Below are 23,308 nucleotides of genomic sequence, written 5' to 3'. Positions count from 1 at the left end.
TTTTCCCTCAATTTGCTTTTTTAATTGTGGGTTTCTTTTTTTTTTTCATGTAGAGCTAGATTAGCAATTTTTTTCTATAAAGTGGCAGAGAGTAAATATTTTAGACTTTGTGGGTCGTATGTTCTCTGTGGCAACTACTCAGCGCTGCTGTGGTAGCCAGAAAACAGGGATAGATGTTACATAAACTTACGACGTGGCCGGATTTGGTTCATGGGTTGTAGTTTGCAGACTCCTGGTGTAAAAATATGTGTAACGTTACGTTAGGAAATCCTCCATTGCTCGTCTTTGCGATTTCCTTCATTCCTTTTATACTCATAACGCAGACACTTGATAGGCACCTCCTGCCCTGTAGAGACTGCCAAAAACCCACCCAAACTCTGGTCTGGAAGCTGGTAACAGTTCAACAGCTTGCTCCCCCTACGCACTCCTTTTATCTTCCCCTCCACATACATCATGTCGTCTTCCTTGGCTTTGCTTCCTTTTACTTCTCTCTGGGTCTCCCTTCTCCCTGCCTTGTTGTCAAGGAAATTCTCTTGTCCCCCAAAGAGCAGTGTTTATTACCCAGCCCCCTTTACTGCCTCCCGTCCTGCTTCATGAACTTTCTCCAACAAGTGAGTTCCATTCATAAGTGGAACTGTGGGGAACAAAATTTTCCCCATCTCATTATACACAAACAAACCAAGCTCTCGATCAGAGATCTATCCATCTCTATTTTATTTTGGCTTCTTTTTGTGCCTTTGACGATCTAGTCCTTTTGGTCTTTAGATTGTGATGTATGCTTTAAGAAATCATGCCAACTTTATTTCAAATAGTTAACCACTTATCCCCAAAATAGACTTTGGTATATATAGAAGAGTGAGTTTATGATTAAATTTGGCATTTAAGATTATAGGAGAAAGAATCACTAAATAATGCTGGGCCATCTTCTCTGCGCCTCCTCTCTGCCTATCAGTTCTTCTACAACCACCAGGCTGTTGCGATTACAATCTATTCTAATAGCTCTTTTAAAAATCTCCTGGCTACTTGTACCATTCCTGCTTCCAAATAAATGCTACATTCACTTTTTCAAGGGTCTTTTAGCCCATATTATTAGGATTTTTATTAAAATTATTTAAATCATAGTATAGTATCAGAAGAATGTATATCTTTATACCATCTGATCTTCTGACCAGGAATATCTATCCAAATCTTATTTGGTACCTCTTTAGGAAATTTTCTTTAGTATTTATCCTAATTAGTATCAAAAAATTTCTTAACGTCTTATTTGAATTGAGAATTTTGAAAACGCTATTAACTCACAATTGATGATCTAGGAGCACAGTTTACTAGCATTTTCATGCGTGACTTTTACATCAATAATCATTTGTGAATGGATCTTTCATTTCCTTGTATAAAAACTGTCTGTAATTCTTTAACGGATCTTTGTTCTCTCTCCTCCATATCAGTCATTTTCCTTTTTGGCTTTTCTCACTCTCTTTAACTTTTTTTCTTCTTTCTGGGAGTTTTTTAAGTTTGTTCCACGTCACTGATCCTATTTCCTACAGCATCAAGTCTATTACTTACCATGTCCAGGACAGACATTTTTTAACACTACATGTTCTGTTTCTTTGCAGTAACTCTTCATATCCTTCCTTTATATCCTCTGTTCATTTACTTTGTTCTACTCAGAAGATACAAAAATGACTTGGACTCTATGAAACAAAAAGGAAAAAACCAGGAGGAGAGAACAGGTTGGAATGAAAAGATTGACAGAAAAAAAGTTGGTTTTATTTGTTTATTTTTAATTCTACTTCTTATAGAAGGTAATTTTCAGAGGTATGCTTTTCTTTTAGTTTTTAGGATAAAGTTCTGCTTTCTTAGTGTTGATTGTTCTTCTCCCATGGGTATAATGTTGACTTCTCTCTCTCTCTACTTGTCCTAGAAGGAGGAGAGTTTTATCCAAAAGGAACATTTGCAAACAGCTTCTACATTTGGACCCTTCTTAGCCTCTCATGCTGTTCACTTCTGAGCTCACTGAAACTGTATCTTACCTGGAGGACAAGTTGAAAAAGTAAATGAATCCATAAATCAATGAATTATAAATGGGAAGGCAGATGAACACATTCCTCAAATCCGATATCCAGAAACATGATGGAGATTCCCGCCAAGATGTCCACAGCTAAGACTACTGAGCTCTGTCAGCCACAGATAGGTGCATTTGTTAAAGGCTTCTCTGAGATGTCAAAGATAAGTTCCACAAGGCTTTACAGCAGGAATGCACAGAGCCACAGGAGCTGCCAGAACTGTAGGAGGCATATACACTCTGCCCTACAAATCTTGTTTCCAAGCACAAACGATGCAAGCAGCAACTCAGCCTGTGACTCAGTGATTCCCAGCTGTGTGGGTGATGATCACCTGAATCCCAAGGTCAGACATGGGCCACAGGGCACTGAGGATTGGTCTGAACAGCACAGGTGCTTGGGAAGAGGGCAAAGGACTCCTGAGAGGAGGTCTCTTGGGGATCCAGTGACAGGCATGGGAAGGTTAAGATGGGTGGGAGGGAATGAATGATGAAGCACCACACACACTCTGATCCTCTTAACCAGCATTAAATCATCCTTCTGAAGGGCAGGATCACAGTGTGGTGAAGAGCTCAAGGTCTGCCTCTGACGTAGGAACTTCTATTATTCAGCCATCTTGGTTCACCTCTTCGTCAAGGCTTGGGGAGGAGGACCAGCTCACCTGCTTGTCACTGGGCAGGGTCATGTGACTAGTTTTGGCCAATGTGCTGTGAGCAGAAGTGATGTGAATATAAAACTGCTGTTGAGAGACTCTTCAGCATCCCCTTCACTGTCATGGCAATCCGGAGGGCATGTCCCAGATTATGACATTTCAAGACGGGGAAGCCTCCTTCAGTCTGGGTCTCTGAGTAATTATAAGGGTCTGTAGTATACATGAGGAATAAACGTGTTACTTTAAGGCATGGAATTTAAGCTATTTGGTGGGCTTTGAGGGTTACTGATGACCACGGCATAACCTCGATTATTTTGACAAATATATTCTCTTATTAACTGAGTGATCATGAGCAACTCTCTGAACACCTCTGAGTGTCTATCGATCTCCTCAGCTATCAAATGGAGAAAATTGCAGCATTTGCCTTAGCAAAGAGATTAAAATATGTACCATCTGCAAAGTGCTAACCAATGTGTCTAGCATATACCAAGTGCCTCACAAATGTTACCTCTTAGCCTTATTTGATTCTCCAGGAGACAAAAAGTAAAATGAGTATTCTTCTGTCAACGTATCTCAGTTTACATGTGAAAAGAGAAAGAGAGAGAGAGAGAACTTTGGAAACATATCTCATTTACAGAGCAATTAATGGGATCCTCATCCAAACAACCAACACTTTATTGCCCAAGTCCCACATGCCAGTGTGTTCAAGGTTCCATGAGATTTGAGCTACTTGAGCTCTTTAAAGATAAACATCTAAGGAGAATAAAGGTTCAAACTCCCCAGGACAACATTCCCACATGTCACTTATATTTATCTTCCTCTTCATTATGTCCCAGGATGGTAGTGGCAGACCTCTGGGAAAGCAGGATTGATTTCTAGAGGCTCTGATTTTCTCACAGCAGGGAGGGAAGCTGACTCAGGGTGTGGCGCCTTCTCCACACACATTCTCCTTGGGGTGTCTCAGCATTCCAGAGGTGTGGTTAGGTGAGTATCACTCCACCCATGGGGCATCTTCTTGGCCAAGCCTCATATGACCCAAACTCCCATAAACAGGATTGTGCAGTGGCAGGAATGATGGGAATATATTTAGCATCCTCCACTGTCTCCCCCAATAGACTGTTGGATACATCTTCCAAGAACAATCTACCTTCAATTAAACCACCTTTCTCCAAGCAATTCCTTGAAGGTCTCCTACTCAAATATCCCGCTGACTCAAGCAGGCTTCTTGGATGAGGACTGACACCATCACAAGCCAGATATGGTGGCAAAGGGCCACACAACATCCCAACACAAAGCAAGGGGAGGCCTCGCACTGAGGCTGCTTCCCCAGCATCACACCCAGGAGAGCCAGCTTCTCAACAGGTGTTGTTCAGGCTCGTCCCAAATACAATCACGTAGTGGAATCACCAGTGTCTCAAGACAATTATGCAGTCCTTTGAAGCCAGCAAGGTTGGTCAAGCTCAGAATCCAAACCCCTTCTCTGGTGGGGATAATAAAACCAAGACCAATTCTCTGTAAACACACATCCAGCCCTCCAGAAATACACACAACCTCCCGTTTCCATCCAGGTTAGCTTGTCAACATCCTCCCCTGTACCAGCCTATTCTCACTGGTCCTGAAATTTTTTTCCAGTGAGTGAACATCCAAGGACGACTCACCTCAAGGATCAAAGACAAAGCCTACTTGCAGAGCTGGGAGGAAAGCCATTTGCATATGACATTGGTGGATGCACTGGACATTGGCGACAGAGGGGTGGTGTGTGTGTACGTATTGTGTGTTGTGTGCAGTGTGCAAAGCCTGTATTTGTAGGTCTTTCAAGGTGGCTGAGCCAAAAATGGAACTGTTGAATCCCGGGCAGTTTTTTTCAACATTACTTCAAAGGGAGCAACATTTTTTTAGACTCTCCACAAAAACTGGATAAATGGTACTATCACCCTGATTCTATAAATACTGGTGCTGGAGGCTAACCTGAAGACCCTGTCCCCACTACTGCCCTCTGTCTACACTTTGTGACTCTGGTAGATGTGTGTCGCTCTACTCCTCTCTCCTTTGTCAAGGGTAGAGAGAAAATGATGACTTTTGCCAGCAGTCTGGACCGAGTTAGAAAACCTCATCAGTCAAGATTGGGAAGTCCCCAGCTGTGGAGACCTCGAGCCTGTAAGCCTAGGACAGCAGGGTAGAGAAGAAAGAGAGTCACTGGATACATGTCTACTGCTTGATGCCCTCTCAGGCTTCTAGCTGTTCTTCTTCCTCCACTGAAAGAACATAGACTAACACTACATTAATTTTGGGACATCTAAAAGGACACAGCTCAACCTAGTTTCTATTTTATGGACTCAGTCCTCCATTAGCCTCACAGGAAAGTCCAGAACTATCCTGGGAAAGTAGAATGAGGAAGACCTACTTTTGTTTATCTTCAAAATCCTCATTTTCTTACCTCACCCATATTGCCTCCAAGAAGCTAAAAGATATAAAATAGTAATTGATGGGCTCTAATTTATCTTCTAGTTCTAAAAGTCTGTAACCCTGGATTTAAATATTAGGATCATCTGTATCTGTAGGTCACAAACTAGCAATTAGCCATTTGACATTTCTCCCTGACTTCCCAAAGATAAAGGCAACTTGCTTCTTCCTTGTTAATACTGTTTATCTAGGGTTAAACCCCTGAAATGGATTTCTATAATTCATAGAAAATCATTTAAAAATCCCAGGTAACCAGCTTCCACTGATCCAATAAGCCTTTTCCGCTGGCTGCCTCTAGTGTCCAGAAGTAAGGAGCTCCATCATATTTCCTTCCTGAACTTTCTGCCAGTTGGTTTTACAGGTGGAGCCCCCATTACCTACAACATCGTGTGCTAAGAGAAGGCATTTCTATGCAGATACACTTTTAGCTACATTGAATCTATCAGAGAAGGTGCAGGTTTTCAAAGGGAAAAGCAGTCTTTGACTTGTAGAGGTGATTCCTACCCATGTTCAAATCCCTGTATCAGAAATAACAAACACTGATCACCTATTGGGTGGGCTCAAAGCAAAATTGTGCCTTATAGATTTTTTCCACAATACTTTAATATTTCCTCTGTCTTCTAGCCCCCCCCAAAAGCTATTATTTTAAAAGGGAACATTTAAAACAAGAGCAAGCAAAAGGCAAGCTTCCTCACTCTCCAAGCCCACTCTCAATCCCTAAGTGGCAGGGAATTGTCTCATCAGAGTCTATCTCACCAACACCACCACCGCCAATGTTCTGTGGATGATACATCACTTATTTCCACACTGAAACTGCAACTGACAACTGCTGAGGGCATCTGCCAAAGGGTGTGTTGTAGCCAAAGGCAGTTAGAGTCCATACAGGAATCCTGTTCTTAAACTTGGGGTCGCGGAGATGCCACCGGAATTCACCTAAAGGCCAGAACCAATCATAACAGAACTCCTACAGACTGCTCTCCCAGCCTGCTTCTTGCAGAAAGATGCTGTGGATGTCAACGAAGGGACCCTGGACATGCTCTCCCTGTCAGAATCTGCCACCCCCGATGGCAAGATGCTTACATTAATTCTCTCACTTCTTATTTTAAGTTTGAGGAACCCATCTCTCTAGTCCATAACACTGTTTGAAACAGTCACTTTTAATACACCTCCTCCTTTATTAAGGGTGTTTATTTACTGACGTCCTACCTATTCCTACTTGACACTGTCTTCAGGAAAGTACACAGAATCCAAAAGTATCAACATCACAGAATTCTAGGCAAGTTTTAAGACAGGAAAGCTTGATTTAATTTGGTGTGTTACATCAATTTAATGGGTGAGAAGCATGGAATGAGTTGCAGAAAGAAATCAATCAGAGGACTGATGGAGAAACCAGGTTGCCTTCCAGGCCCTTCCAAGTGAGTGGGCTCACAGACAGGCTTTACTGTTTAGTTTAGACTAAAGCATCACTGAATTGGCAGAAAGACATAGAAAGACAGCACTAAGCAGAACTTCTGTTTTTTTTTTAATAATCTGCAATTGGTTTTTATAATCTCAAAACCCAAATTATCTAATTTGGGGGGATTCTGGTAATTTTTACACGAGGAAGGAGATTCCTATAAGTGATACAAACAGATGATTAGTACTCCAGCCAGTTGAGACATTGAAGATAAATGGAAGATGGCTTCACAGAAGTTAACCAACTTGGCTAAAGTCTTAAAAGACAACAGAGACAGTTGGAACCCATCCTAAACTCACTGCTCACAAGAGTTAAGAACCAGTATCTGCAGAGGTATTCAACAGGTGTAAGACCACAGGCTGCAGCTTCCTAGAACACACAAATAGCTTCTTTGCTTACCTAAGTGGTGCTAGATTTGGCAGGGTAAGATAGTAGAATAAGATGTTAATTATTTTAGTAAAATAGATTGTAGAATGTATTAATTGCTTACTTTTTACACCTAATCATCATGCGCAGCATGGCCAATCTAAAAAAATTCTGTGTTCTCCAAGTTTCCATTATTAACCCCTTTCTCTTTCTTACTTTTCACCGAACTAGAGTGCCTAGAGATGATATGCACTTTTTTGAAATGTGCAGAGCAAAAGCCAGGTGGAAAGAGAGGCGCCTGGTTGCTTATGTTGCAACTAAGAATGATGTTGCCACCTTGCACTGCCTTTTAACACTTAAAAATGCCTGTCTTCACAGCAAACGTGTGGGGCAGCTCGTTTGAGACTCTCTGCTTCTAACACTCTTACTAGGAAAATGTAGCCACATCCTCAGCATTAACTGTCACCTGTATGCTGCTGGCCGACAGCTCTCAAACCTATTGATGCTTTTCCAGCCTCTGTATCTCTGCAGAGTTCCAGGGCTACATCTGACCGTCTGGTAAACATCTCCAGTTAGGTGTCTGACAAGCGCTTCCGAATCACTGATCTCTAAAGCCAAAATGAAGGCTGCTCCACAACAAGGGAAATGAGGGCCCCGTGAGGTATATATTAAGGGAAAGTCTGCAGTTTGAAAAACATCCAAGTCCTTACCCTCTCCAACCGTGCTGTACAAGGTCCGTGTTCACCTCCCACTCATTACGCTCCAGGCATGTGGGCCTTTCTGTTCATTTACTGCCCAGCTCATTCCAACCACAGGGGCTTCACACTTGCAGTTCACTCTTCCTAGATGCTTCTCTGATCCTGGCATATCTAAGGTCTGATAAGCATACCTGTCTCAGCTCAAATGGCAAATCCTTCAAGAGGACTTTTCTGATCTAAAAGGCTCCCCTTTTCTCATTTCCATTCTCTATCACTCACTGGATCCTGCATTCTGGTCTTCAATATCTAAACTTCCTTAAATGTTTTATTCCCCCAACCACGTGTGCAGGATCCCCACTGCGTTGGTCGCTACTCCCCTGGAAGAGCATCTGGCACACAGTAGGCATTCCCTAAATATTTGTTCAGTAAGTGACACCACGAATCATCATCCCCCAAAGACCTGTTCTTTCATCTTTTCCTCTTCCTTGCAAACATCATGGCCATTCACCTAATTACTCAAACCAAAATATCATCCTAGATCCTTCCCTCCTTCTTATTCCCATTAAAATCACCAAAAGAAAAAAAGTTTACCTTCTGAAGTATTTCTCAGCCCTAAGCCCTCCTCACTGCCGCTGGGCCCTGCCAGGGCAGAGGGACTGCTCTGTGTTTACACAACTATCACCCTCTGGTTCACCCCCCCACAACTGCACCTTTCCCATTTACCCCTAGATCTTTCTAAACCCCGATTTTGATCATATCACTGCTCTTCCCAATCCTTCAGTGGCTTCTCTTTGCCTAAGGATACAATGTGAGTTCCCTATTATGTCCTGCAAGATATTTCATGAACTGGGTTCTATCTGCCAGGCCAGCCTCTTCTCCTACCATCTGCTTATTAAGTTCAAGCATAAAGCACACGCTCTCCCTCCACCACCTGGTGGATGTTATCAGCTGCTCTGATTTGCCTAAAACACATGGACCTGCTGTGTGACAAACTGACCCTAACTAGAAAAGGCCTAGCTCAAGCATTTTCCAGCTTGCCTGGATAAATCTAGGTGCACCTCACTCAATCTCGCCTCCATTATAGGGTTTTTCACACTGTTAGGATACTCTTTTTACATGTCTGTTGTCTTAGGTGATGAGGTCTTTGAGGGGCTGTGTCTTCTTCACTTTCGTATTCTTAGCACCTAGCATAGGGCCTAGCACTTTGAACTTTTTGTCCTTGTTGAATTAATAGGTAGAGAGATGTCAGTCAGTCTACAGAAGTGAATTCTCGTGGTGAGTTTTAATCAACTGTAATCCTCTGGCATTTCTTGTTGACTACTGGCTGCTGACAAGGAGCCATTATTCAAATGCTGAAAAGGTATCAACTCCCATAAGAGTATCTGTCTCAGGCGGGAAGGTATAGAGTCTCCAGCAATCACTGCAGAATGTGACAGCGGAGCCACACCCAAGCCCTGCTGGATCTGAGCCCTCCTTACTTTAACCACGTGAAATGCCATTTGAATGGGCTTCGTTTTCCCAGTTTCTTCTATAACGTAGCCATTCATGCACTTTTTGCTTTTTCAACAATGAGAGGAGACTTCTGCTTCAAGCCCTGATGGAGTAGCTGGTATTGAAGTTGTTCTTCCCTGTAAACAATGATAAAATTGGCCAAAATATATAAGGCACTTGTTTTCAGGCATTGGCAAATAGGTGGCCTGGGACTGAGATTCCTGAGATAAGGGAAATGCATGAGGTAAACCCCACGTTCACCTGGGCTCTCTGCCGGGGTACATTTCCCAACCATGGCACAGGCAGGCAGAACCCAAAGAGAACGGCAATCCTGCTGAGCTGAGGAAGCAGAAATCAAAGGTTAGGAATGCTAACACAAGTGCCAATTTCAGGGCAGGGTACTGGAAAGGGCAGAAGTACATGGGTCAGCAGGGAGTGAGGAGTGGTGTGAGAGGTCTGTGTAGGGCTCTCTGCAAGACCTTAGCCAGGGGCTGGGCTGCAAATGTGCATGATGAGATTCCATGAGGGAAGCTGCTTTAGGGTTGAGAATGGAATGGAGATCCTAGAGGTCACAGAGTACGTGGAGACACTGGATTATGATCCCATCCAGAATAGAGAGACACTACTAACATCTCAGGCATGCAACTGGACACCAGTGGGTCCATTCCTTAGATATAAAGCCCATGATTTAGAGCACGGATCAGCAAACTATGGCCCATGGACTGACCACATATTTTTGTTAATAAACTTCTACTAAAACACAGTCATGCTTATTTGTTACTATTTTTATGACTGCTTTCATGCTACAATGGCAGAGTTGAATAGTTGCAATGGAGACAATATAAAGTCATATGCCTAAAATATTTACCATCAGGCTTTTAAAGAAAATTTTGCCAACCCTAGCAGCAGAGTGAGGACTACCCTAGATTGCCCTATCGAAGCCAAAACCAACAGGATCAAGGAGAACCTCTAGCGCATTATTTGCCTGCCAGGACATACCCTAACACGCTTTAAAGGAAGAGAATATAATCCAGGCTCCTTACAATGTATTATCTATAATATTCATCAGGTGATTAAAAAAATACTGAATGTGCAAAGTAGAAGAATGTGACTCAAAATCAGAAAAAAAAAAAAAAAAGCAGATTGCCCTTGCAGTGTGGGTGGGCATAATTCAATCCGTTCAGGGCCTGAGTAGAACAAAAACAAAAGGCAAAGGAGGGAGGAAATTTCCTCTTTTCATTTCTTGACTGCTGTTTGAACTGGGATGTTGGTCTTCTCCTGCCCTTGGACTGGGATTGACACCACTGGCTCGCCTGCTTCTCAGGCCTTTGGACTCAGGCTGGAATTACATCACTGGCTTTCCTGGGTCTCCAGCTGATAGCTGGCACATCATGGGACTTCTCAGCCTTCATAATTGCATTAGCCAACTCCTCATAATAAATCAGTCTCTCTCTCCCTGCCTCTATCTGTTTGTCTGTCTCTCTCTATACATAGATACATATACACACACACACATACTTATATGTAGACATAAATATACACATACATATGTATATACAGGCACCCCTTGGAGAGACTGTGGATTCAGTTCCAGCCCACCACAATCAAGAAAATAGCGCAATAAAGTGAGTCCCACAAATTTTTTTGCTTTCCCAGTGCATATGAAAGTTATGTTTTTACTATATTGTAATCTATTAAGTGTGCAGTAGTAGCATTATGTCTGAAGAAACAATGTACATACCTTAATGAAAAAATACTTTACTGCTAAAAAAAAATGCTAGCCATCATCTGAGCCTCCAGCAAGTCATAATCTTTTTGCAACAGTAACATCAAATACCACTGATCATAGATCACCATGACAACTGTAATAATGATGAAAAAGTTTTAAATATTACCAAATTATTACCAAAATGTGACACAGAGATAGGAAGTGAGCAAATACTGTTGGCAAAATGGCACCAGTAGACCTGCTTGACACATGGTTGCCACAGACCTTCGATTTGTAAAAATCGCAGTATCTGTGAAGCACAATAAAATGAGGCTTGGTTTCTCTGGAGAACCCTGACTAATACAGTTCTTATAGCTGTACCATAAATGAGGTGGTACAACACTAATTCGAAGTATAAAAGCCAACAGAGGAAATAAAATGGAAGATAAAAATATTCCATCAGTCCCCCCCCCAAAAAAAAGAAGGGAAAAGAACACAGAAAGAAACAACATATGGGACAATTTGGAAGCAAACAGCAAGATGATTGACTCATCTGCAACAAAATTAATAATAATGTAGAATGTGAATGGACTAAACACTCAAATTAGAATGTTTATTAAACTGGATAGAAAACCAAGACCCAACTATTTTCTATCTACAAGAAATTCATGTAGTTCTCCTACATTTTAAACAAAAAGTTGGAGTAAACACCACCAAATACACATATTGAACACTGATATCTGTAAACACTTCTTTAACAATTGATTTGCTTGGTCTGTTTATGGCTTATGAATAAAGAACTAAAGTGCTACCTAAGTAACTAGATGGGTAGACGGAGAGATAGATGGTAGGTAGATAGATCAATTCCCCTGAAAACATTAATAAGTGTACTATTTAGGATCTCTATCTTCAAACTTCCAATAAATCTCCCCCAAACACACAGCCAACCTAACATATTCTTTTTTTAAATTTACATGTCTTATCTTCTCTCCTAGACTAAAAGCTCATTGAGAGTTCAAACACTGAATATATGTTTACTGTTTATTCAGTAAATGTATCAGGCATTGAAGATATACCTAGGAACCAGTTTCACCAGATGCGTACAGACTAGTGGAGGGAAATGACAAGTAAGCAGACGATTACAATAAGCTTATTATAGATACGATAGATACTGGATGGATAAACAGATGAGAAAGAATGAATGGACACATATCCCCAATTTGGTAGTTTTAATTTCTAAATCAAGTCCAACCACGGGCTGAACAATGCCGAGGCATCTCCAAGGCAGTGGCAGCTGGCAGAGAAGAAAGCAACATATCAGGCAGGAACTAAAACCCCTTAATAGGATCTGCCCTGAAAACCTGGCATTTCATAAAGCAACAAAGTAAAGGCATTCTACCCTCTGCTCAAGTGGAGCACAAACAATATCTTTCCAATGCATCACATGAACCATAATGTCTTTGTTGTTCTTTAGCCTTAACTTAATTGTAAAGAAATGTGGTATCACATTTTGTTCCATGAAGAGGAAAATAATCCATGTATTATGCCAGCCAATAAAAACAACTCAATATGAGGTCTAAACTTCTGATTATCTTCATTTCCCCTAATTCTAGGTTTTATTTTTTAATTTTTTTGGGAGTATTTGGCGTTAAATCAAACTGAAGTCTAAAAGCAGGTCTTACATAGTACTGCTACTGTTGTTCATGTTAGTGTAGGAATCCAGCAAAAAACGTGAAAGAACATTGATTCACCGTGATAGGCTCTGGCAGTGACCAGATAGCAAGAATTCAATGTCACCTCCTGTAAAAGGACCCAGGGAACCAACATCATAGTCTTCTAAGAGAGAGACCAAGGCAATCAAATAATATGGAATTTGGAATCCGCTCATCTAAACACACAGTCTTGAGTATTTCAGGAAGGGTCAATTAATTGACTTTAAGAAGTCAATTAGCTTTGTCATCTTTCAGCAGAACTGTTCATACCTTATCTCAATGAAAACATTCTATAAGCCCCTTACATGGTACAGTGATGTGTAGGACAGATACTGTCCTTTATTGATTGTCTTACCCAGGTACCCACCCATCCACCACCCTCCCATGCCAGCCTGCCCTTAGTTTGTTCAACTATGCATTCCTCCAACATGTGACTCAAAGTGGATGAATACCGATTATTCCTACTCAGTCTTGGTAACCCTTTTTCTCCTTAAGACTGACTGGTTTGAAAAAGGTCATGTGACCCATTTCTCACCAATGAGATGTAAGAAAAGTCTGAAAAGGGAAAGGTTTCAAGGAAAGGTTTCTTTGTCACTAAAAAGAACCGTTCTGCAAAGGCCCTTTCTGCAGCATGGTGATGTGTCTGTCTGTGACGTCTGACACCTGCCACAGCCATCTTTCAAATGTGACAAAGATAATAAGCTAAGGATGATAAAGCAGTCAGAAGGAACCCAAACCCATGAAGAGCATCCATGAGCAGAAGAATTCATCAAACCTGCATTTCCCTATCACAGGACATTTTGTTATATGACTTTATAAATCTTTCTTATTAAGATAGTTGTGTCATAATTTCCTTTTTCCTGAACCCAAAGGGAACCTGATATGTCTCTCTTTTTTTCCATTTCTAGGGTGATCACTGATTCAGGATTGTAGAAGACCAAAGATGAAAAGGGGCACTGGAGGATAAATATGTGGACAGAAAAGGACTTGAGTTACCATGTGAACTGAAATCCAGGTGTGATATCACCCCTGAATTACTTTGTTCATTTGGGGGTATTCCACCAAGTTAGCATCCTCCAGTTTGCATCATAACCCACAGGTTACTAGGCAAGAATAGAGCACAGGCGTTTAATCCTAAAGCCATGACTTTTTGTTTTGTTTTGTCTTTTTTGCAAATCGGTGAACCAAGAGCTTGTTCAAACTTCTGGAGTATCCACATCCCACTTTCATCTCTTTCAGCTTCAAAAAGCCAAACTACAGTTCACAAATAAGCCTGATATTTGAGAAATAATTGCTTTGCTGGCCTTAATGTATAATAACGGCAATTTTTAATCAAGATCCTCCATTCTCAGCTAATATCTAAAGTAAGCACATAAAGTTACCTGTGAACCAAGCAACATAAGGACAAGACCAACAAGTAATTCTGTAGTCATTTTAAATATAAAATCAAGTAAATTCGCTTCAACAGGCATTACGAAGTGGCCTATTACGTGATCAGTGTGGTTCCAGTCCTATTATTCCTTTGATTAATATAACATTTGAACATAATCCCTGCCTTTAGAACTCGTATTGTCTATAAGGAAAGAGAAAATAGGTGTGTGTCAAATAATTATAAGTAGAAAGAAAGCAAAAGTGTTATACAGTTCATACTATATACTTAAGTGTGAACAGAACTATGAGTAACTGATGGGTCTTAAGATGCAGTTGGCGAGGGAAAGCTTTTTGAAGGAGTTAACTGTTGAACCAGATTTCAAATGAAGTAATGAATATAGATTAAAGACACTGGCCTGGGTAAGAAAAATCAGTTCCAGTAAGTGATCAGCTACAAAGCAAAAAAAACCCCCAAACCAGAAACTCAATATATGCAAGGAATGGTAAAGAGGACTTAAGGGTCTAAAACAAAAGTGGCCACATTTTGAAATACTGAAATATGAGCCTTGATTTTGAACTAATATTTACTACATATTGTATGCTAAGTTTATATCTACTGTATCTCATCAACTCTCAATACAAACATATAGGAAAAATTCAGCCATGAGGAAACTGGGGCTTAGTGAGGCTGAGGTCCTTGCCCAATTGGGCATTGTTGATAACAGGTAAATCTCAGAATCCAATTTATTTCTCTTGGACACTAAAATTTATGCTTTTTTCCACAGGATCCCTGCCTGGCAAGGTACACAGTTATCAAGGCCCTCAAACGCCAGGAGGAAAGAAGAAAAACAACAACTCTATTTGTTCAATGATGCCAAAGAAATTTCCATAAGTAGTACTAAGTGGAGACGTCTCACCCAATTTGCCTCCCCATTTCCATGTGAACTGTACACACAAAGCACTGCACTTTAGATGTGTTACTACTTTCCTAGACACGACAGATGGCTAGTTTCCTTTCAGCATTTTCCAAGGCAGTGTAAGACCATTCCTTATATCTTGTCCTCCTTATGTGCTGTTTCTTCCTCATGGCTTCTTAACATCTCAAAATTTTCACTTTTTTTTTTTTTTTGGTAGGCTGAGAGGAAAAGTCAGTTATCTTAATGCCATCTGGAATCAGCCATCACAACACATTTTTAATAATTTAAAGAAAGATTTCTATGTGGATGTTGATGAAGACAGCATGGCTGATGAAAACATGTAGGGGGACTCAGCACAGGTTATCTGAGTTCTGGCCTCAAGCCATCTAATAATAAGGGTTGTCTGCAAAGGTACAGTTGTTACAACTCTTCAAGCCATTATACAAACATGAATTGGAATAATATTGGAAGACAGCTGATGTCACAGAACTGAACATGTAACTTAGGATAAAGTTTGCCTAGAACCTACCCATTAAAAGTATTTGTTTCTCTGGAAGGAAGACATGAGATGGAGGGAACTGGGGGTATAGAAGAGTGGTTACTGATATTTGTGTGTGAAACTTTGTATTTTAAATAGCTTGTTCACTTCCTGCTCATTCCAACCTTTAAGTTATGGTATTATTATACCCATTTTACAGAGGAGAAAAGTAAGTATCAAAGAAATTAAATAATTTGTCCAAGGTCATGGATTAAAACCTAAATAGGGGGCTTTCCTGGTGGCGCAGTGGTTAAGAATCCACCTGCCAATGCAGGGGTTCAAGCCCTGCTCCGGGAAGATCCCACATGCCACGGAGCAACTAAGCCTGTGCACCACAACTACTGAGCCTGCACTCTAGACCCCATGAGCCACAACTACTGAGCCCGTGTGCCACAGCTACTGAAGCCCGCGCGCCTAGAGCTCCACAAGAGAAGCCACCGCAATGAGAAGCCTGCACACCGCGACGAAGAGTAGCCCCCGCTCGCCGCAACTAGAGAAAGCCTGCACGCAGCAACGAAGACCCAACGCAGCCAAAAATAAATAAATACATTTAAAAAACATTTTTTTAACCGAAACAAAAAAAACCTAAATTGACCTAACATCCAAGCCAACGAACCATCAAAGGAAGTACTTTGAGAACTTTTATTCAGAGTAATAGAATATACAGAATATGCCTTTTCATCCCATCCCATGTCCTAAAAGAATAATACCTGAATGTACCAAAGTAGTCTTTAAGATCTGAACTTCATTTATAATTATTACAAAATATTTTCTATATTCTCCATGTTGTACAAGAATAACTCTAAATGGAGTATAACCTTTAAAAGTTGTGAATCACTACATTGTACACCGGTAACATATATTATACATCAACTACACTTCATTTTAAAAAATAAATTAAAAAATAAAATCTGATACTTCACTGCAGTTTGTCTTCAAACACTGCATCTTCTTTAAAATCTACTACTACTTGACTTGGTGCTGCAAATGGGACTCAGAGCGCCCTGACGAGATCCAACCAGTCATGTCCCTGCATGTTGGTCAAACCCACAGCACACATATGAAAGTTAAAACCGAAAAAGAACTAGCCGTGGGCTTCAGGTTTTGAGGAATAGTACGAGAGATCCTGCAATGGGGACAAAACTTGTGTTTATATACAGTTACCATCAAATGAACTAACAGCACAGATCAGCATCCTTTTTTTTTTTTTTTGAGTTAAGAGCTCAGACGCTTGATTCTAGGGTTGCATCAATCTACCACAGATCGACTTAAGAAAACCTGTTCCCGAGAGCTACTGCTTTCAAATCAAACTCCAGGAACAGTTAGGAAGAGAGCTAGAAGCATTTGGTTTTCAGGAAACAATTCCTGGTCTGTCCAATTTGCAAGCACAGAGGCAGCAAAACTGAATCTTACAGAGATCTGGTTGGGGGGTGTGGGGTGAGAGGTGGACGGGGGACCAGGAAAAAGCAGTCTGAGTATGAGACCCCCTGCAGTTGGTCAGATTCGATTGCTAAGTCTCAGGAAACCCTGAACTATTTCTCCTGGAAATTAAATTGAGATTTGAAACTAATGAGGGGCCAAGGTATAGAAGCGTGTTGGATAGCATGTGCTGCTAATTATTTCATCCAGAGGAGCCAAAGGGACCTTGGGACATTTCCATTCAGCCTATAAACTAGGGAAATTAATCCTAAAAGCTTGAAGGAAAAAAATTAGAACACCAACATAAAAGCACAGATATTAAATCTGCTGATAATTTCTCCTCATCTTTCTGGGAGGTTACATAAGGCCAGGTGGAAATTTTCAGTTCCAATTAAGGTCAATCTAACTCTTTTGTGAAAATGTGGATAGGGACAAAAGGATTGCACTAAACTGGGCCAGTCCCAGACTGCTCTAAATATTTTCACATGAGAATTCAGTGTTCTGTGGGTACAATTCTATTTTCATAGGGAAAATAGAATTCTGCTTCCCTAAGGAGCAGAAGGAAGTCAATACATGTTATCAGGAGCTGTGCTATCTAGTCAGTCAAGTAACTAGGTTTGGGTATCCCCTAGGTACAAAGTCCTGTTCCCATAACAACGGTGGAGATGGGGGAACTTTGGGAGCTGGAAGGTAAAAGAAATAGGGAAGTCAATTTCACTGTCAAAGAGTTCCAAGTCAGGTAGTATCTACAATACGCATCCCTTTGAAAAGTATAAATAAAATAATCATCTTGGGCAGCTGTTCCCATATCAGGCTGATTCTTAGCATCACCAGTAGAACTTAAAAATGAAAGTCAAACAAACGGAAGTTCTGAGTTCCATCCCCAGATCCTGCTTCGTTAAGCCAGGGCAACTTTTAAGGTTTCCTGATAATACTGATGATCAACCAGTTTTGTGAAATGTTTACCTAATTTATAAAGCTTCAAACATCTAGGAATATGGTAAAATTTGGAAGATTTTAAAAAAAAAAATCCTTCCAGATAATCATTAACATGTAAAAAAGCCCAAATCTAGCGAGTAGACAAAGGTAGGGTCCACATGGGTGACAATCCCATAAACACTTAGCAAATATAATTTTTAAGTGAAAATTAAGATACTGCATATGCCACATGTTAAAAGAGCAGTAATATATAATACATGCACCTGGTGTAAAGAAGCAATCAGTAATTGCTAGCCACCATTATCATTATCATTATAACCAGTAGTATCACTGCTTATGGACTTTCTAGGGCAGGGTATGGCAAGCTTTATCTGCGAAGAGCCAAAGAGTAAATATTTTAGGCTCCATGGGCCATAATGTCACCATCATAACTATTCAGCTCTGCTGATAATTGGTCTGGATCACAAAAGCAGCCATAGACAGCACATAAAAAAATAAGCATGGCTGTGTTCCAATAAAACTTTATTCATGGCAACTGGAATCTGAATTTTATATAATTTTCACATGTCATAAAATATTATTTTTCTTTTCAACCATGTAAAAATGTAAAAATCATTCTGGGCTTGTGGGCCATACAGAAAAACAGGCTATGGGAAGTACAAAACTATTACTTATAGACTCTCTGTTGTACAACAGAGCTCTAGAACATATTTATCTTGCATGTCCAAAATTCTGTATCAGTTGAACCACTTGACTTAAATATCTGTTAAAAGGGCAGAACTCATGTTAGGTGTTCTTACTCCAGTCTACAAACACACACACACAAAAACACCAAAAACAGCAACACCACCAAAAAAACAAAGTGACACAAGGAAAATTTTGGAAGTGATGAATATATCTATCACCTTGATCATGGTGATGGTCTCATGAGTGTTTGCATATGTCCAAATTCATCAAATTGTATACAGGCAGACCTCGAAGATATTGCTGCTTTGGTTCCAGGCCACTGCAATAAAGCAAATACCACAATAATGTGAGTCACACGAATTTTCTGGTTTCCCAGTGCACATAAAAGTGATGTTGACACTATATTATAGTCTATTAAGTGTACGATAACATTATACCAATAAAAACAATACACATACCTTCATAAAAAATACTTTATTGCTAAAAAATGCTAATCATCATCTGAGGAGCTGTAATCTTTTTGCTGGTGGAGTGTCTGCAATATTGTGAGAATTTTCAAAATGTGACCCAGAGACACAAAGTGAGCAAATGCTGTTGGAAAAATGGCTCCAACAGACCTGCTTGACACAGGGTTGCTACAGATCTTCAATTTCTAAAAAACGAAATATCTGTGAAGCATAAGAAAGCAAAGCTCAATATAATGAAGTATGACTTTATATTAAATATGTACTATTTTCTGTATATCCATTATATCCCACTAAGGCTGTTAAAGATAAACAGAGACAGTGGGCCCACTTTGGCCCACAGACTTTAGTTTACTGTGGCCACTGGGTTAGAGCCTAACTCCCCATTGATGGAACAGTCTGCAAAGAAATGATTACACACTGGAATCTGGCATCTGTGAGCAGCTGGTTCCCCAATGGTGCACCGGGTGTGTGCATTTTAGCGATGCGCCTGCCGTTCAGAAGGAAAACCTTGCCATCTTTAAAGGTTTCCTAACCCCTGATGCAAAGAACATCTGATTTTCAGAACGACGTAAATCCCAGCTCTGCCTGTCAGTAAATTCATGTACATCATGTTAACATCAGGTTTATATTAAACATTTACATTAAGGATTGGATTGGAAGATGAAATTGTTTGCATACGTTCCAGCCTGAGGGGGAACAGCCCCACCACTCTCCCTGCCAATGGCGCTGCATCAGACAGTGACCCATCTGAGAGGTGGGTGAGACACCAACTCATGGTCCTCGGTGAAGCTGGGCAGCCTCTGTCCACTCTTCCGGCATCCTTAACAACTGCCAGACAAGCTGTGAGCTGTACTGCCAGACGCCACCGGGAGACATTTAATTTATGACAACAAAGATAACGACTTCCTTTAACGCAGCGATCCAGAATGGGTCTTTTTCCCAGCACTGGAATTTTCCTCCCTGCAAAATCATTCACTTTTTTGTTATTTTGATTCAAATCAGCCAAATGGCAATGCTGGATATTGTGGGATTAAGAGCAACATTTGATTGTGTAGCTTATATTTTTTGCAAGAGATTGTGAACTGGGGAGAGACCAACGGTGCTTCTAAGTCGGGTTCCTAAGGAACACTGTTGTCTTTCTTCTCTGAAATTCAGACCCAGAGAGACTGAATGCAGGAGTAACTGGGCTTTGCAGTCTCCCTTGGGCCAGTTCTCCCTGCCATGAACCAAGAAGTTGCCCAGGATACTCTAACAAGCAAATGGTCTGCAGAACAAATGTTTTTGTGGGAAAAAAAACAACCACCACGGACGCCAAGTGAAGTGGCTGGAGAGGAGTGATGTTGTTAAAGTGTATGATTCATTAAGTCTTGTCTGAGTGTCAGATGTTCAGCATTCGATGCTATTGCTTCCAATTTAAATCACTTTTAAAGAAGTGCTGGAAAAGGTGCTGAAAGGCACCTCACTCTGTTCCCGCACTTGAAAAACACTGTCTGCTTGTGCGCTGTGGTAAAACTTTGCATTTTGGCTAGACACCCTGTGTGAAGCTATGTTGGAGCTGGAACTTTTCTTCTTTTTCTGTAAGTTTGTACAGTCACCCGAAGGCAGGGAAGAGAACGGAGTAGTTCCACCAGCCAAAGAGTCGCTCCTGATGGCATCTGAGAAATTAAAAGAAAGCACTAAATGGAACTCCCCCTCTGCAGGGAGAAATCCCGGCACAACCAACCTCCAGGTCCGCACGGGATAACCTCTAAACTGTGCAGGGCATGTGCTCTTCTGCCTGGAGTCCTCGTCTCCTAGAACTCTTTTCAGAACCCCTGGAAAGTCTGGAGCTGCTGATCGTGGTTTATCATCACCAGTCAGGCGTGAGGCTAATGTTGCTATCACCCTGGATTCCTGTCAGTACCCTGTGACGTCATGGAGACTCTAAACTGGTGGGGTCCTTGGTACCCCCCCAAATGTCTCCGAGGGTCATCACTACCACTCCCGCCTCACGCAGAAAGGGAGGACGCATACCACGTGGATGAACCTTGAGGACGTGATGTTAAGACAAATAAGCGAGTCACTAAAGGACGAACATGTATGATTCCACTCATAGGACGTATCTCACTATAGTCAAATTCAAAGAGGCAGAAGGTGGAATGGTGGTTGCCAGGGGCTTGGGGGGGGGGCGGGATGGAGAGTTACTGTTCAGTGGAGAGGGGGCTGCAGTTCTGCAACATGATAAGAGTTCTGGAGGTGGATGGCGGTGATGGTTGCACGACAGTGTGAGTGTATTTAATGCCATGGAACCCAATACACTTAAAAATGGTTAAGATGGTAAATTTTATGTCACGTGTATTTCACCACAATTTACAAGGATGATGCAGGTCAGAAAGTGACTAGGAAAGTCCCAGTTAAGACTCCCAGTTCTTCCCCAGATAAGTGTGAATTTCATCCACAAATGAAATGTAGTTTTCAGGGGTATTCATTTGAGATCTGGGTCTTCATATTCTTAAGCATTTTTGACAGGGATGCTATAAATTTTATTAGAAGTGCAGTTCTTGCTGATAGAAGCTTCTCCAGTTCCTCAGACTGTTGCCAACACAGGCCTTCGGCAGTAGGCTAGAAGACGTTAAAGACTTAGCTGAGAAGTCATGGTGGTGTGTTTCCTACAATTCAAAGCCAACACAGCTGGCAGCTGACTGGAGCTGCCGTCTGGCTGGTGAGCAGACAGACACAGGCAGATAAAAACACCCAGACCATCTGAAATATAACTGCACCAAGAAATAAAAATGATGCGTAATTTGTTTATCAAGGTACAGACTTCCAGATATTTTCACAAACATAAATCATACAGTCGTCACAACAAATCCATGATTTAACTGCCACCATTGAAGGCCTGCAGTGTGCCAACTGCCACCTTCATCAACTGCGTTAATTCACCTTCAGCCTAGATTAAGAGGTTTAAAGAGGCCAAGATCATTCGGCCTAATACGTGGACGGGACACGATTCTGACAGGATTGTTTGTTTGCTTGTGGTAGCAGTGTTTCTTCAGCCCCAAACTCTGTTTTTTGCCTTTTTCCCTAATATAAGTGTCAAAGAGCAAAGGGAAGAAGGATAGATTCGTAGGACTCTAGGTGATAAATGGATTTTAGGCCTTCAAATAAGCTGGAATATGATTTCATTGATTCCCATCACTCCAAGGCTTTGGGAAATATCCTTTTGGTAAAAAAATCAAAACCAAAACCAAGGCCCCCAACTAAAGTACCCACGGTATTGAATACTAAGATGTTCTTCTTACTCCCACTGTATCAGCTTTCAGCAGTGTAACTGTCGTGTTATACTGAGCGGAAATAAATACAAAAGAAAACGCAGCCCCGTTACCCCCACCACTGGATGACCAATCACTGCGATGGCTGCTCAACTGGTGCGTGCCATCATCTGAAGAATGCAAACGTTACGTCCTCCCCTCTTCTCCTTCCTGTCCTGAGTGCAGATGTCCACCTAAACTTATCTTTCCTACAGAGTGACTACAGACAGATATTCCCAAGTCACAGGCTCACGAAGCTGGAAGGAACCTAAAAACAGACCCCTGCAAGTCTGTCCTTAATCCTTTCCAGACAAATGAGATACAATTTCAAAAGATCTTCAGGAAATGCAAATTCTCCTCCCTCTCTGGTGACCTGTTTTGAAGCTTTACTCCTATGATCAGAAAAACCTTCATTATCATTACTCTCAAGTTCATCCTGTTACAATTTCCCCTTCTTAAACAAGTGGTGTGTCCAACTTCACGAAAACCTCTCAAACATAAAAATGAATTTGCAGAAAAATAAGACGAAGTTGTCGTGGATAATGTACCAAGTAATACCATATTTTACAGAAGGACACAGAATAGAGAGTTTTTAAATGATGCCTCACCCTAATATCTTTAAAGTATGATTCAATACAGGAATATCTGTGATATAGAAAACTTCACAGAGACAATTATTGATTCAGGTTAAAGACCTCTGCATATATGAATATATTTAGACGATGCTATCTTGGTGTCAGTTTCATCTATCCCTATCACATGCTTGCGTAAGCAAATAAAACTTCCTAGATATAACCACATCGATTGGACTTTGCTGGTCTTGATGCATTTGCATCTGTCCGTGAATGAGTCCATTTCAAGCTCACGTATGTGTCTGTGCATGGGTAGAAAGATAAGCTTAGCAATTGTGTGATTTGTTTCTGCTTAGGCAGTAAGTTACTAATCTCGTGATTGGAACCAGATTTGTATGAATTAGGAGTTGAAATTGGAACAGTCACTGCTGTGTGCAGGATGTAAAGTGAATAAAATGAATGGGGTATTAACCTTCAACCACTGAATATTAATCAGCTTTTC

At 41.0% G+C, this 23,308-nt stretch overlaps 1 protein-coding gene across 9 annotated transcripts in view; it reads right to left on the bottom strand.

Moving 5' to 3' along the window:
• LOC307177345 (uncharacterized protein) overlaps positions 1-23,308 on the bottom strand; it is a 1,102,996-nt gene that overhangs the window by 1,062,917 nt on the left and 16,771 nt on the right. For all 9 annotated transcript variants that reach the window (XR_013825026.1, XR_013825027.1, XR_013825028.1 and 6 more), the window contains exon 2: positions 18,696-18,796. Coding sequence is in view for 3 of the 9 variants with exons in the window: in XM_079904470.1 (XP_079760596.1) it covers positions 18,696-18,704 (9 nt within the window). In the remaining 6 variants the exon portion in view is untranslated. The remainder of the gene's footprint in view (positions 1-18,695; positions 18,797-23,308) is intronic.

This window comes from Stenella coeruleoalba (genome assembly GCF_951394435.1).
Source record: "Stenella coeruleoalba genome assembly, chromosome: 19".
NCBI classification, from domain to species: Eukaryota; Metazoa; Chordata; class Mammalia; order Artiodactyla; family Delphinidae; genus Stenella; species Stenella coeruleoalba.
The sequence above is the reverse complement of the archived record's forward strand: the minus strand, read 5'-3'. Positions and strand labels throughout refer to the sequence as shown.